At 43.2% G+C, this 16,930-nt stretch overlaps 1 protein-coding gene across 5 annotated transcripts in view; it reads left to right on the forward strand.

The window, feature by feature from the left end:
• The window catches only part of LOC121951040 (zinc finger protein 521-like), a 106,851-nt gene that overhangs the window by 32,828 nt on the left and 57,093 nt on the right, over positions 1-16,930 (forward strand). For all 5 annotated transcript variants that reach the window (XM_042497218.1, XM_042497219.1, XM_042497215.1 and 2 more), the window contains exon 4: positions 13,286-16,797. In XM_042497218.1, coding sequence (XP_042353152.1) covers positions 13,642-16,797 — 3,156 coding nt within the window. In that variant the 5' untranslated portion in view covers positions 13,286-13,641. The remainder of the gene's footprint in view (positions 1-13,285; positions 16,798-16,930) is intronic.

Consider the following 16,930-nt stretch of genomic DNA (forward strand, 5'->3'; position numbering starts at 1 on the left):
TGCTGTTTTATAAATTAGTATTAGTAAATTAGTCATTGGTCTGTTTGTAACATGAAACTCTTTTACTGTGTTTTACCTGGTCTGTTTTTTTTTTGGAGAGGATGAGACCCCTGTGGATAATTCAGCTCATGGTAAAACCCCCCTGAACACTGAACACTGAGGGAATATTAACCAGGAGAAGTTTAAGCTGGTTGCACAATTTATTCTCATAGACTTGTTTTTACGCTTGTCTTTGAAAAGTAATGCACCCAAATTTGTATATATCCCACGTAATCATGAGCCAGTAATTGTGCGTTATATTGTACTTTCGGATGCTGGGATCATTCGACCAATGCACTGACAGGAGTTAAGAACAAAGTAGTCCCAGGCGGTCTTTAAGGAAGTTCGAACAGGTTGATGGGTCAGAAAACCTCGGATTTTCCCACGGGACTTTTCCACACAGTGACATGTGCTCGGTACCATTTGAACTTTGATTGAACTCTAAAGTGTTTTAAGGTATGTCCTCACTGTGTTTCTTTTCTTAAACTTAACCACAGCAACTTTACTTGCCTAAACCTAACCTCTGTAACGATGTGATGACGTAACTTCATGTTAAGGACGTAATCTCCTTCGTGGGGTGCTAATTTGTAAGATATTATACTAACTATTGTGTATCCATTTTCAAAAGATGTCGTAGCAGTCTTCAATCCTCACTGTCAGATTCCACTAAATCCGCCTAAATCTTTCACACTGTTCCTTTAATATACTGCAGTCTTTTTTTTAATCAGCACATGACTCACTTCTAGTATTTGATTTATTCACTTAATATTGTATAAGACGATTCCAAATTCATACTGGGCACCTGAGGTCTTTCCTCAAGTTTACTTGTATTGAATGGATGATAATTCATACGGGGGTGTTGGTTGGCAGTCAGACCGAGTTCCTCTCCAGAGAGAGACATAAATAGCCTCCCAGGTGGTGGTGTGTAACTAAGTAAATGGTTACTAAGCCAAGGAGTGCTGGGCCGATGTAAATAGGGAGAGGGGAAGTATCCATCGAGGTGTTGGAGAGAGAGGAGGGTATTCAAGGGTAAGATGAACCTCAATAATCTCTTTTAGGGATTTTTCTACAGTGACCCTGAAAGTTTTCCACTAAGTACCTCAGCATGCAAACTTTAAGCAAAACAATCCAGGGGAAAAGTTTTTTTTTTCCAGCTGATAAATAGATAAACAGGAATAAATCAATGTGAAGTGATGAATGAATAAGTAAAATGCCCTGTAGTCATTTGTCTGGTTGTATTCAGGCCTCATATTCCAGCCCCGTTCTGCAAATGAAGATGAGGGCGAGGGCAGCGAAGGAACTGCCTCATTCGGTGAGGCGTGTGCGTGTTTGCGTGCGTGTTTTCATAATGCTTAGTAGTATTAAGATATGATGATGAGCTGCCTGGATACCAGCAGAAAACAATAGAAGGGGAAACAAAGCAAACCCCTAAATCTGTCTGCCATTTGCGCTCACATACTGTACACACATGTCATGAGTATTCTGGCACAGTAACTGGGCCAGGGAAGTGCTGGTCTGGGGCCTGGCCCATTCTCCAGAGACAACCCCCCCCACCCGCCTCCTCCCTCTCCGCCCCCTTCCCCCTTCCTGTGCAAGTCTGTGGACACAGTCTGAGGCGACAAGGTTGCACAACAGCTCGCACAAACCTCCACTTTACAAACATGATCATAAAAAACACAGCCTGACATTAGAAATCTGTTAAAAGAGGGAAAAAATAATTAGGAGGACTGTGATAATTGTGTCAAGGGGGAAATAGATCAGACGAATTATGGGAAGAACCAGAAAATCTTGCCGTGGCTTTGTTACTTTGCTGTTGGTTCATTTTCGACATTGATCCACCCTTCCATCTGTCATCCTTTTCCTGCGCTCCTTCGTCAACTCTCCGTTCCTTTCTCTCTTTCTTTTCTCCCTTTCTTGGATTCGAGAGTGGAGGAGCCTTCTGGCTTTAACGGAGAGGGGATGAAGATGTTTATTCATCTGGAGGGTATTAGAGCCATGATTAAGGAGAAGAGGGAGTAGCGAGGCTGATGCGACGTCTGCATCGCTCGTTCATGGGCCGCCTGCGGGATTCTGGCCAACACGCCAGCAAAACAAGAAATGAAGAAGAATGAAAAAAAACTTGTAGTGAAATTCGAGTCTCTCGGGAAAGGACAAGAAGTTTAAATTTTAGCCGTCTCGCTCGCTCTTTTCATTCTCGGTCTCACTCCCTGTTCTCGCAGCTGAGCTAATTATTAATGAATGCGGTTTCTGTTGAACCTTGGAGAGGTGTCAGTGCTGCAGTCACTGAGGGTTAAGAAATCTTGACATTTAAGACAGGGATGCATGAAAATACATCGTCTTGCTTGAGTTGATGCTTGTTTTTTTTCTTCCCCCTCCCGCTCTCCTCTCCAAGATGCATGTTTTCTTCTCCCTCCTGGGCTGTCTCCAGTTGTTTTACCACTGACAAGCCGGGATGGCGTTGAGGAGATATCAAATAGAGCCACAGTGTATTAATCAGGGGAAGCAAAGGTCGTGGGTCAAGAGGCAGGGTCAGGCTTTTCAGATACATGCTAATGCTAAAGCTAACACATGCATCTAGTGTTGTTTGCCCACATGCATGCGATTTCATTGTCCTCTGTTGAAAGAAAAAAAGATGTTGATGTAAGACTTTTATGGGCGTTTGGCAGACTAACTGCCCTTTTTCCAAATATTCCCAATGTGCTGAAACATAGATCCAAGTGTCTGAAGTTATCCTTAAAAAGTGAAATAATTGTGAGTTGAAGCCCTGCCCAAGTTTTATGGGTCACTATGAGGAAGTTTGATTAAAAAGAATTAGACACTATTTTCCGAATTCAGTGTGTGCTGTGCATGGTTTTAAGTAATGGATAGCGCCTCTTGAAACTTGCAGAGCAAACCCTATTTTAATGAAGCAACCATACAGTAACTCAGCATATTTCTGTGCGCACAACAATTTTTTTCTTCTTCGAGCTGATCACATAAATCAAATTTCTGTGAGTAACTAAGAGCCGGAGAAAATAAAAGAGCATCCAACTAAACTCTTGCGCAGTGAGGAAATATTAATAGAGTCGTAGCATAGCACAGCACAGTGCTGCAGCATCTCTCACAGTGGCTGACTGACTGACTGGCTAGCTGACTGTCCGCTGGGTCCTGGTCTGCCGCAGTGTTGAGGGAGCAGCACACACAAACACACACACACACACACACACACAGAGGCTCCCCTGCCGATTGAAGCCCAGCCCAGCCCGGTCCCGCCTGGCCCAGCACTCCCTTAGAGCCAGTGCAGTGAGGCAGGCGGTGAAGGGGGCATGCTGGGGGACAGATTGTTGTCCTTCTTTCTCCCCCTGGGAGGCTCACTGTGGCTGCAGGTCCAGCCAAGACCTGGGGAACAGTCTCCTTCCTGTTTGTGCTGTAGCTCTACCTGAAGTGGTCAACTGTCCTTCCTCTCCACACCACCTGCAGCTTCGCTTCTACAGGAGATGACACCATAACCACCACCGCTCTCCCACACACAAACTGCTCCACCTACATCCCAAACACATCCTCTTACCATCTTACAATGCAGCACCCTTAGGTCTTATCACTCATAATGTGGCTGCCTTTTTTTAAATCAACAAATACTATGTAACACACAGACCATTTAAATTATTTGACTTTACTGAAATGTATTTTTGCTGCAGTATGCAATTAACATATATTTATTTTAATATAATAACGCTATATTCAGCCTCACAGAGGTAATGACCTGCATGCTGTGAAGTGTATTTTAGTTACAGTGTGATTCACTTTTAATATTTCAAACACTTCCAATCAAGTCAAATTCAACTAAAACAATAAGACTTCAGCATTAGCCCTGGAGCCCACCCACTGCACTCTGAGTACTAACCTATTATGAACCCCAAATCCACCTTTCTTGAATAATAGTGTAATTAAATGTCTCCCTTTTCTTGGCTTTCGTTTTCTTGTTTGAGGGAAAAAAAAAGATTTAATTTTGAAAGCAGCAAGATGAAGCACTCTTGACAATTTAATTTCTTGTTAACCCTGCCTCTGTGACTTTGCCCTGCCCTGATTTAACACTTGTTTCTTCTACAAGAAAAACACACAACAAACAGCAACAGGAGTGCAGACTCATCAGGGGTGAAAAGGTGACAAATACTAATGCGGATTTTGCTCTTTGCAGCTGTTGGAACTGCTGTTTAGTCAGTTAAAAGACAGAGCTAATGTGACATTTATGAATTGATTTCACAGCCACTGCAACTAAAAGAAGAAGTGTCACAGGGTAATTTTAGTTCAGCTTCTGTCATTTTCAGTGAGATTGGTATTTGCCCACTTCTCAAGCGACATAATGAGGCTACTGTAATAAGAGTGCAGTTTAACTTCATTATAAGTAATGTTGGTCCAATTTAGCTAAAATGTCTACAAAGTTATCTCATTAATTAGTCTCATGTTGCAAAACAATGCCAAAAGTTAATTGTTTAATTGCATCACAGTTATGACAGAATTAGCTTTGCTAATATTATGTGTGCATAAACAAAATAGAACCATCAGGGGCTAATGTTAACATTAGGTAAGTTGGCACATCTGGCTGAGGAGTTAAACTTCTGTTGTAGTAATTGGCAATATTATACTGTTGTAATGTTAAAATGAGTAGTCCAAGAGCGCTGACATCAATACTGTTATATGAGTGAAATCTAAAATAACAAGAATGCCAACTAAGGTCAGACAACATAAAAATAACTTTAACACCAAAGAGTCTTACTCCCAACTAGTCAAATATCGATGCTTGGGCAGTGGCTCTCAGCATCAAATACAGACTCACTGAGGCACCTTTCAGTAGCAGTATGAGACGCACAGGACGGTTGCATTTTTTTCACGCTCTAAGCAACTGCCGCAGTATAAACAGTGAGAAAGTCTGCATCGAGCGGGTGGGAGGAACAAACTCTGGACTTTCACCCAGGATACCGCTGTTCGTTTTCAGTGTGCAACAAAAGTAAATCAAGTTATTTTAACAACAACATATTGTGCCAATATGTGTAGCATAGTACACTAGTGTGGTACTTCATGTGACATATTTAACATATATGCCCACTTTGATGTTAGTGAAGCTAAAAAAAAAAAACAACCTTTTTTTATCCTATATTTATTTTTAAAATTCTGCTTTTAATGAACGGAAACCTGAAATTTATTTTAAAAAGCAACACAATGCAAGTAACAAGTGTAATTTGACATGCTGTCCCTAGGCGTTCAAAACTGACTCTGGAGGGGTACATACAATGTCATAGTTTGACATGTAGACTGACCACTGGTGTGTTGGGATTGAGAATGTGTTGTTACACCTAATATACCATCCAAAATGTGTTACCTAACGTTTGCTAAATCTAAACAACTCAACCTTGATATGAAGACAAGTTACATTGGTCCAAATGAAATATTGATAGTATTTCTAAAACAGTCAAATATATGACTAACAGCAGTTTTAAAGGCCTGGTCATCCATTATCTGCCATTCATATGTTGTGTTTAAATGTGACCTCAGTGACCTCAGTGTAATAATATGCAGTTGTTATGCAGGAAAAGAAATGTGTTACCCAGCAGTATCTCTGGCGTGCTTTCAGAGCTCAAACACTGCGGTTTATGGATTGTTACATGATGCAGATTTTCATAGGGAATAAACGCGGCTGACCCTTCCCAAAGCACAAACATAATTTTGCGGCATTATCTCAAGAAACATTATCATTGATTGTCATCATTAGTATTGATTTAAGTTTGTCTGTGTTGGTGGAAAGACATCAGTGTAGCAGGGACACATCTCTGCCATAAGTAATGGAATTCCACTTTTCATCGTGTCTTGCTATCACGGAAAGAAAAAAGCCAAGTAAAGGATGACTGGCCGCCCTACTTTCCCTCCTCTGGCCTCCCATTTGTCTAACTTTCCTGGGACGCCACTGGGGCACTGTGATTTCTGGGACAGTGACCAAGTGCTCCTGTCTGAGCTGGGGGACGTGGGTAATGTGGACAAAGTAGTTGACAGTTTGCCGCTTCCCCATGGTTGAGAGACAGAGCCATGAGGGCCAGAATAATGGACACCCAGACCACAGAGTCAGGACAGTGCTTGATGCTCCAGCTCTTTGTGTCAGGCCCTGTGTGAAAAAAATCCCCATTGACTGCAGCTTTGGGGGGTGTGTGCATTTCTCCTCCAAGTTTGTTTGAGTGGAAATGCGTTGTGTACATGATGTTAGGCCAGAGTAACTCGCTGCTAAGGCACTGATGAAACCGCGGGAAGTGAATCTTTATTTCATCTACTGTTTTTCCACCTTGTTCTGTAAAAGATAGCATCCTTGTTGGCTGCTCCTCACAGTCGAAACCCCTCCTTCTCATCCTGTAGCATAGTGGATTTGATTGATCTGTAGCAAGGGGAGGTGGGGGGGACCTGACATTTCTCAGTGATGTGTAAAAAATATATTGTGTTTGCTAAGAAAAAAGAGGAAAAGAGGGAGACAGGCTGAGTATACACACAACCCACACAGGCATAGACAACGCTATGTCTGGGGTTGAGTAATGGCAAATAGCAGCTCCTTTAAATACCTCTACTTGTGCGTATTTGTGTGTGTTAATCAGCTGCACAGTGCAAAAAGCCACGTCTAGCCACCTGGCACTTTTGTTGACAGCTACTGGGAATTATCAGTGTTTCATTTTGACTGGATTTGATGTCTTAAAACGGGGATGTAGCAGGACTACTGTGAGTAAAGCCCAGCCCTGGGCCTCTTCCAACAGCTCTGCGTCCTCTGAGCTCTCGGTCCTGAATCAACTGAGTGATTCGTTCATCTGACTGGAATTAGTCCCAAAAAATCGACCACCCCTCTCTCTCTCTCTCTCAGTCAGAGAGACTGGAAGCTTAGCTAATGTAAAAATTTCTCTCCCCACCTCCTCTATTAGATCTTAAGTGGTTGTGTCACAAACAGGGCCGTACATGATAGTGTGTTGTTCAGACACACATCGCTATTTGGGCATCAGAACAGGAAAAGCGTTGAGATGACACATGCATTGTCTCTTGGGAGAGGCTCACTACTTTTCCCAGTAACTGTAAAAAGATCCCCTCTCTGAATATGAAGTGGGGTCACGGTGTTACATCAGACAAGTTGTCAGCTTTTTGTTTATTCATTGAATCCCCAATCCCCAATGTGCCACAAATACACTCACACAAACACATCTCTTATGACAACCACTACGTACAGATCTCTGGTACAACACACAGGAAGATAAGGTTTGGCGGCTGAAAGCACGGCCATGCTTTGCTTCACTAGAATGGCTTTTGAACAAAGTCTAGCTCTGCTATAGAAGTGGCAGATGAGTGATAGCAAAAACACTTTTCTGATAAGATAAGGTCCTGGACCTGGATAAGAGTTTGGCTTCCTAAATAGAAGAGGTGTACTCTGTTGCTGTCAGGCAGTGATAAGCCATCTTGAACTGCTTCCAGGACCTCAGACACGAAAGGTCCGAGCGCCAGCAGTGAGTTATTCCCGTGGTCCCTGAAAGGTTTCAGTAGGGTGTATTACTAAATAAAAACAATAGAATCACAAATGCTTGTTTAGTAAGCACCATGTTTAAGAGTGAGCTTTGGGCAAAAACCTGCCAACAATTGTCAAAGTCTTTGAGAAAAAAAACAAAAAACGGAATAAAACGTAAAAATATTTATGTGATTATTTCATATTTAGAGTTACAAAGTGCTTCGCAATAAAAAATAGACAAGGCAGTCCAACAGAAATAAAAACTTTACAGAAAATCATAAACATTTATAATCACACACTTAATCTACAATTAAAATGAATTTTGTAATTATTTTTTATCAGTATTTTGCAGTGAAAAGTATTTTATTGTAGTTTGAAGACATCTGTGTGTGGAGCTGGTGGTTGTAAAAAGACATTGAGCAACATTTTAGAATAGCAAGACAGAGCTGCGTCTGGGTTTGAGAGTAACAAAATACCCCTGCTGAGCACTCTGCACATAGGTGTAAATTCTGGGGAAAATGCAGGGGAGATGTCTTCCAAATAAAAACATGAAAATAGCAGAGGACTTACTTTGACAGAAGTATAGGCATTTGCATCATAAATGACTACAGAAAAGGTTCAAATTGGTGCATAAAAATTCACCTTAATGCATAAAATTAAATGTTTGGCAGAGGACTCCCAACCTCTCATTTCATATGTGCCTCCCTTAGTGTTAAAACACCCTTGAATATGCATATATGGTATTTTGGGAATAGACTGTTTCTGTTTTGAGAATCACATTTCTTCTACCGAATATCATTTAAAATAATAATTATTAAACTTTTTTTTTTGTCTGTCTATTTTATTTCTTGAACATATGCATAATAAATAGAAAGATATTCTCTAATTCTGTTATCGAGGAAATTGTTCTACAAACCAAACATACACATATTTTTGTTGCACACTTTTGCAACAAGTGTGAAGAATTAAACAATCAAAGGTAGTCTTCCCTATGATCTTGCACAAAGCTCACACTATGACAGAATGTTATCTGTACACAACAAAATAAATTATAATAATTCTTTTCAAATTATGCATATTATTTAGCATTTAAAATGTAGACAGTATTTTCCACCATATGTGTTACAGTCCAAAGGGAAACAATGTCATCTGCAAAATTAATGACTTACTCTCTTAGAAACATATTTATATATTTTGCTAATTCTCAAATACATTAATTGCATAAATCAAAACATTCTTCGGGGGTTTTGAAAGCTGTGCTGCTGAGTACAGAAATGGCAGACCTACCTGTTCCCAGCATTAAGGATTTTATTTGAACAGGAGTATTTACTCTGGGAAAGGGTGCTATAAATGAACATAGAGGAAGTGGCGCACAAAGAGCAGTTCAGACTGGCTTAGAGGAAACTGAGACCTGCGTGTGAAGGGGGAAATTTTAGAGGTTACTTCTGCAGTAAAAGAAGAAAAGAAACACTAATTTGTGTAGCAGTGTTTAAAATGTTTTTATTGACCTTATGGATTCCTTAAATTTGACAGGCTGTGCTTTTTTAATTCTTAAAAAAGTTCTCATGTACTATAGCTCAAGGCTGAGTTTATGTCTTAGTAGTAAATATGGCACATTTTATGCTATCCCCTATAGGAGCTCTCCAAATGAGGTTGTTTTGTTCCATATAGGAGACATTTAAAAGAGAAAGAGGGAGGGGGTAGGGACAGAACTCCCAGAGAGGGACAGGCCTTAAGATGGAGGTCTTCCTCCCAGGACGTGACAGGCTGTTGGCTGGAGGATGCTCAGGAAGGCCTTGGCAGACCAACAAAGACAGCCCTTCAGCTGCAGGGTGTAGTTTTTCAGGCCCCAGCATCCCCTTTGGCAGCAGCACAGAGAGTGCTGGCGTGCACAGGCCCCCGGCCCGAGAGACAGGGAAGTAAGGCCCGCTCTTTTATTTACTCAGGCTGCTGCTGAGGCCTGGGCATTTCTTGTCTGGGTGAAGAAGGAAAAAAACAAGTCTCTCTCTCTGTTTCCTCTTGAGGTCTCCTGAGGAAGATTGCTCTTTCATCTACAGTTGTTCACACACTTGTTTCGGCCATTGCGCTTGTATCTGTTTCTTCTATGTGTACATGTATGTCTGCACATCTATATGTTTGTTACTATGAGGGAGTGTGCAGTTTGGGCACTCCTACTCTCTTGTGTGTATATTAGTGTGTGTGTGTGTGTGTGTGAGAGAGAGAGAGAGAGAGAGAGAAAGTAAAACTGTAGTAAGTCTTACTGTGAGGGACAATTGTACTCAAAAAGTTCAGTTTCAGCTCTGAATGCATTGAAACAGATATAATCTTTTTAAAGAAGCATTTTGATGGTCAGCACATAAGACAAAAGACTGCTGAAAGCAAAGGCGTAGGTTTCGTTCCAACATCTGGGGGAGGTACATAAAAATCTGAGCATAAATCACTTAATTAAAAATTGGGGTGTGCTGCATCAGGTGCTCTTTAAGGATAGGGCAAAACATTACATGAAAATAAAAGGCATAGACTGTTCCAGTTTACTCAGTGTGGCGGTCCATGGTATGAGCTGTCAATCTAAAAACGCATCCGAGGCAATTGGATTATAGTTATCATAGTATATCCTTTATTCTCACATGAATAAACCAACATGTTTCGGATTCAGACAGTCTTCATCAAGGTATAAAATGTATAGGAACAGGTGTGTCCATTTGAAACTTATCAAGAGATGATATGACAAAGGGCACATGATATGCTGGTAGTGCCCACTCAGAAAAAAAGAGAAAGAGAAAGTACAATGAAAAAATGACAAGAAAGTAATAAAAACTGTGACTGATTCACATGTGTAAAAGCAGAATCAAACAAACAAATAAGATAAAGCTTGAAATGAAAAAAAAGTGAAATGGAATAAGAATCATTATATACTGCAACAAACCTGCACATGAAATGACACAAAATAATAAAACTATAAGAAAAAATAGGATAGAGAGTAGTGCATAGGGTTGACTTCACAATACTTAACAAAAAAGCGATAACAGTAAAGTTAAGATTAAATATTATTCAGAGACAGAGACAGGAAAAACTTTGTAAGACACACAAGGAATCACCCAGAGTAATATATGTCCAAAAAACATCAAAATACAATATTGTGCATTTAGAGGAGAGTATGCAAAAATAATCATAAGGGATTGCCCTCAATAATACTTAATCAAAGATATAATACCATAAATGGTAGATACTGAGGAAAAATATATAGTTAAAAGGAAAACCACGATAGCTGACCCTTGATAACACTAATTCAAAAGCATGACAAAATATAAGAAGCAACACTTAATTTCCTGTATTAAGGTGATTTTTTTGCACCAAATTGAGCCTTTCTTGCATCAGTTTATGTTGTATGTTATATTTATTTATGTTATAAAATATCTCTGCTACCATTATGTTTTTATTGGCAGGAAGACCATTGCAAAATGTTCTAAATATTGAAATCTACACTTATGGCTGAAAGCAGACATTCTGGGTTTTTGGTCCAGCACACATAAAAACATATTGAAGTCACATTAGTATGATAATACTTTAAGTAGTACAATAGGTGCAATGCAGAGGCAAATTAATTACATTATTACTCTCTATGGTATAATTTCAGTGTACAGCAGCTTCTGTTTTATTTCAAAAACCTAATATTAGCACAGCAATTTGCCCATCTAAACATGTTAGCTGCTGGTAGAACTCAAGTAATGTTTGCGACTCCCACATGTCCCCACAGATACGCCTTTATGTATGTGTGTTATTGAAGCTAAGGCACTAAATAAATAATATACATTAAGTAAACAAACCAAAAAATGGAATGAGTTTGTCCTGACAGCTTAGTAATGTCTCAAGGCAAACACATCATTTAAGACAGTAGAATTTAATTTAGCCTTGTATACTGGCCCATTTATTTGTTTGTTTTATACTATTGTCTCCAAGCCAATATGTTTGACTGTAAGGCATTGGCTGGGGTCATTCTTCTTGCACTGTCTTCTTCTCCTATACCCTGGGAGGCAGTATGAGTGAGGGCAGATCCGCCTCCTCTGTGGAGGAGGGCACTGCACTGAGTCACCCATCCTCCCTCAAACCAGAGAGAGAGAGAGAGAGAGAAAACATTGAGACATGCATGAGAGATAAAGCAAGTAAATCAGGCAAGGTTTGCTCCTTGAGTGAGATGTGTGTGCAGAGTGGGCGCATTGCCAGGGGTGGGAGGTTTCCGGGAGGGCCACGGTGTGGAGGTGGGCTCTCAATGTGCCGCTTTCAGCAGTTTGGAGGGGCAAGGGAATGGCCTCCGACCCCATCTGTTTCCTGAAGATAGGCCCTGATGGGGGTAAGTGCTCAGAGAGGGCATGATATCCTGACAAAGGGCAGATCTCCCAGCAAAAACAACAGAAAGGGGGAGAGAGAGAGAGAGAGAGAGACTTAGATTTGTCAGCTGAAGGAGAGTACAGAGGTTGGATCCTGGAAAGAGCTCATGCTTTTCCTTCGTCCCTCTCATAAATCTCTACAGTTTCCTCTTGTTTTTCCCATTCCAAGTTTTGGCCTTTTGACATAGTTTTTTTCTGAAGGGGCTGGGATTACGTTGTTTTATTTAGGTAAGGAAGTTCACAGCACTTAGAATTCGGCAGCGGGAAGAAGTGGTCGGTAACCTTTTGAACTTGTGGAAAGTGGTGTTCTGTGTTTTCCATTCATATCCCTGCACAGTGAACCAGGGGATTGGAATGTCGGCAGAGGAGCGTTATGAAAAGGGACGCATTAAAGTAATTGCAAAACAAATGGGGGCTACATTGTCAGTTGACTGGTGTTCCCTGGTCAGTCCCTGCACCTGCTTGTCCTTGACTGGGAGAGTTAGCCACTGTCTTGCCCTATCCGTTTCCCTATCCCCCCTTCACCCCCCTTCTGCATCAGCACATGGTACATTCATCCATCCTGTATCAGTTGCCTCACGGCTCAGCGCAGATCACACAGACAAATATGATAATAATGCATATTCTATAATCTGATATCTATTGACTGATGTTCTGAAAGGCCCATGTTTCATGAAAATCATCTGTTTTGCAGCGGAGGCTTCCTAAAGGCTATGCGTAGCTGTGGTCTAAATTACACATTTAATCTTCTTTTTCACGCTTGAGAACTGCTTTTGCATGTTTTTTTTTCTCCCTCTCTTGTCTTAAGGTCATTTCAAGGGCTCTTGTTTTTCAAAAATATGCTAGTAATTGTTCAGGAATAATAGAAATGTTCTAATTTACCTCATGCCGGGCTTACATCCTAAAGTACACCCATTGTCTTGTGTTGGCTTTAAATGTCAGAGAGATTATGTTTTGAGTCACAGTGGGCTAAGCCATTACATGGCCACATACAAGGTTAATTGTGGTAAAAGTATTTCCACTTATTCTCTTCTCTAATTATACTTTAAATTGCATATTTAAGTGTAACTTTTTAGATAACACCTAAGGAGAGGTATTGTTTCCAACAAAGGAAAAAAAAGTATGGTCCAAGTTGCAAAGAATTCTGGATTCATACACTAGAACCTTATAATTACTGTGACAAATAACACCACGGTGGCCCACCTTTTGTATTCGAAAGAGTGAGACGAATGAGTTGCTAATACAGTCTTGCAAAACACCTCCCTGACTCACACTCTCCTTCTGTCTCCATCTTTTTCCCTCTCTTACCCCACATACACTCTTTTCTATCTTTTTCCTCTGTCTCCTTCTCCAGACGGTGCTGATCTTGAGGATGACCCATCGTGTTCTTGGCCGGCTTCATCTCCCTCCAGTAAGGATCAGACTTCTCCAGGACACTGTGAGGACTATGATTTTGGCGAGGATGAAGGGGGCCCTGGCCTGCCGTACCCATGCCAGTTCTGTGACAAGTCCTTCAGTCGCTTAAGCTTCCTCAAGCGCCACGAGCAAAGCCACGGCGATAAACTCCCCTTCAGCTGTACCTTCTGCAGCCGCTTGTTTAAGCACAAGCGCAGTCGAGATCGACACGTGAAGCTACACACCGGTGACAAGAAGTACCACTGTGGAGAGTGTGACTCTGCCTTTTCCCGCAGCGATCACCTCAAAATCCACATGAAAACTCACGCCTCTAACAAACCCCACAAGTGCCCTGTGTGCCGCCGAGGCTTCCTTTCCTCCAGTTCTCTCCACGGCCACATGCAAGTACACGAACGGGGCAAAGATGGCAGCAGCTCAAGCCTTTCTAGAGCTGATGAATGGAAGCTGAAAGAAACTCGTAAGTGCAGCCGATGTGAGGAGGGTTTTGATGTCCCAGAGGAGCTCCAAAGGCACATCGCCGAGTGCCACCCCGAGTGCTCTCCGTCAGAGGATGGAGGCCTGGGTGCCACCCTGCAGTGCATTTACTGCCATGAGCCCTTCAGTGACGAGGGCACCCTGCTGACCCACATTGACCAGGCCCACAGCCGAGACAGGAAGGGCCACACCTGTGCTATCTGCTCCGAGCACTTTCTGTCTGTTGAGGACCTCTACGCTCACATGGACATCCACCAGCTCCCTGAATCTAGTAACCATAGCAACAGCCCTTCTTTGCTGACTGTGGGCTATACCTCTGTCTCCAGCACCACTCCTGACTCCAACCTCTCTGTCGACAGCTCCACGATGGTGGAGACAGCACCACCTGTGCCCAAGACAAGGGGGAGGAGAAAGAGGGCCGCTCAGAACACACCAGACATCGGAGGTCGCTCCTCCAAACAGCCTAAAGTCTCCTACAGTTGCATCTACTGCAACAAGCAAGTATTCTCCAGTTTGGCTGTGCTTCAAATCCACCTGCGAACCATGCATCTGGACAAACCAGAGCAGGCTCATACTTGCCAGTTTTGTTTGGAGGTTCTGCCCTCTTTATTAAATCTCAATGAACATCTTAAGCAGGTCCACAATGCGGAAGACCACGCCGCCCTGTTAGCAAGCTTGCCTGATGCCCTCCTTCAGTGTAACTTCTGCCCTGAGGTATTGAGTGACCTCAACGCCCTCCAGGAACACATTCGCTGCTCCCATGGCTTCCCCAGTCCTGTGGCAAAGGAGAGCAATGCCTTCTTCTGCCCCCAGTGCTTCATGGGGTTCCTGACAGAGGCTACCTTGGAAGAGCATGTTCGTCAGACTCACTGTGATGGGGGAAGCCTGCGCTTTGACTCCCCCCTGGCTGTAACTCCCAAGGAGTCTATAGTGGAAGTGTACTCCTGTTCATACTGCACCAACTCCCCCATATTCAACAGTGTTCTGAAGCTCAACAAGCACATTAAGGAGAATCACAAGAACATTCCTCTGGCACTGAACTACATCAACAATGGAAAGAAATCTGTGCGCACTCTCAGCCCCTCTTCTCCAATCTCTGTGGAACAAACCATGCTGAAACAAGGCAGCTCAGCCTCACGCACTACCAGTGAGTTCATATGTAACCAGTGTGGAGCCAAGTATACCAGTTTAGACCTTTTCCAGACTCACCTAAAAACTCATCTGGATGGCCTGCAGCCTCAACTCACCTGCCCGCAGTGCAACAAAGAGTTCCCCAACCAGGAGTCCCTGTTGAAGCACGTGACAATTCACTTCACTATTACCTCCACTTATTACATCTGTGAGAGCTGTGACAAGCAGTTCACCTCAGTGGACGATCTGCAGAAGCACTTACTCGACATGCACACCTTTGTGTTCTTTCGTTGCACTCTGTGTCAGGAGGTGTTTGACTCAAAGGTGTCCACCCAACTCCACTTGGCTGTCAAGCACAGCAATGAGAAAAAGGTGTATCGTTGCACCTCTTGTAACTGGGACTTCAGACATGAGACTGACCTACAGCTACATGTCAAACACAGCCATCTGGAAAACCAGGGCCGTGCCCACCGCTGCATTTTTTGTGGGGAGTCCTTTGGGACAGAGGTGGAGCTGCAGTGTCACATCACCACCCACAGCAAGAAGTATAACTGTCGCTTCTGCAGTAAGGCTTTCCATGCTATTGTCCTTTTGGAGAAGCATCTGAGGGAGAAGCACTGTGTGTTTGATGGAAAGGCACAGAACTGTGGTGCTAATGGCTCTACTGTAAGTGGTGGGGATGGCCAACCGAAAGAAGATGCCGAGCTTCATGGTCTCCTGACTAACAGCCATGGTCCAGGGGCAGCAGTAGGGTCTGTGGTGGAGTCCCAAAACAGCCATGATGGAAGTGAGGAAGAGGTGGACACTGCAGAGCCCATGTATGGTTGTGACATCTGTGGTGCATCTTACACCATGGAGTCGCTCCTCACTAACCACCAGTTGAGGGACCACAACATACGCCCAGGTGAGAGTGCCATCATGAAAAGGAAAGCTGAAATGATCAAGGGCAACCACAAGTGCAATGTCTGCTCTCGCACCTTCTTTTCCGAGGCTGGGCTGAGGGAACATATGCAGACCCACCTTGGGCCTGTCAAACACTATATGTGCCCCATCTGTGGGGAGCGCTTCCCTTCCTTGCTCACCCTGACTGAGCACAAGGTCACCCATAGCAAGAGTCTGGACACGGGCAGCTGCCGCATTTGTAAGATGCCACTGCAATGTGAAGAGGACTTCCTGGAGCATTGCCAGATGCACCCTGACCTGAGGAACTCCCTGACAGGTTTCCGCTGTGTGGTGTGCATGCAGACAGTCACCTCCACATTGGAGCTCAAGATCCATGGTACCTTTCACATGCAAAAGACCGGCACTATGTCCAGCAACCAACAACCCATGGGCCGCAGCAATGTCATCTCTCAGAACCAGCAGCAACACCACACCCAAAAACCTTTCAAGTGCGCCTCTTGCTTGAAAGATTTCCGGTCCAAACAAGACCTGGTGAAGCTGGACATTAACGGGCTGCCTTACGGACTTTGCGCGTCCTGCGTGACAGCTGCTGGCTCCAAGAGCTCCAGTCCAACGGTGAACGGAGGAAGGCAACAGCTGCAGCACGGTGGAGCCACCACTCCAGCAACAACCACAGCTGCATGGATCCAGGGTGAGAGTCTCAGCCCCGGAGAGGGGAAAGGCAAAGCTGTCTCTTCGTCATCTTCATCCTCTTCCACATCCTCATCGTCCGCCGCCAAGACACGATGCTCCAGCTGTAATGTGAAGTTTGAGTCTGAAGCAGAGTTGCAAAACCATGTTCAGACGGTGCACCGGGAACAGGCTGGGGACAGCAACGGCGGACAGCTCAAGACCCCCCAGGTGTCTCCAATGCCCAGAGCCAGTCCCTCACAAACTGAAGAGGTATTGTCAATCAGTGTTGTATCAAATGAGGTTGAATAGTTCATAAAAAAATCCTGTTTTGCAGTGCTGTGTTGAATTGGTCAAACAGAACTGTTCTCTAGTGTTTAGTATATTTCTTTATCTAAGTTGATTA

The sequence above is a fragment of the Plectropomus leopardus genome, chromosome 12 (assembly GCF_008729295.1).
Source record: "Plectropomus leopardus isolate mb chromosome 12, YSFRI_Pleo_2.0, whole genome shotgun sequence".
Lineage (NCBI taxonomy): Eukaryota > Metazoa > Chordata > Actinopteri > Perciformes > Serranidae > Plectropomus > Plectropomus leopardus.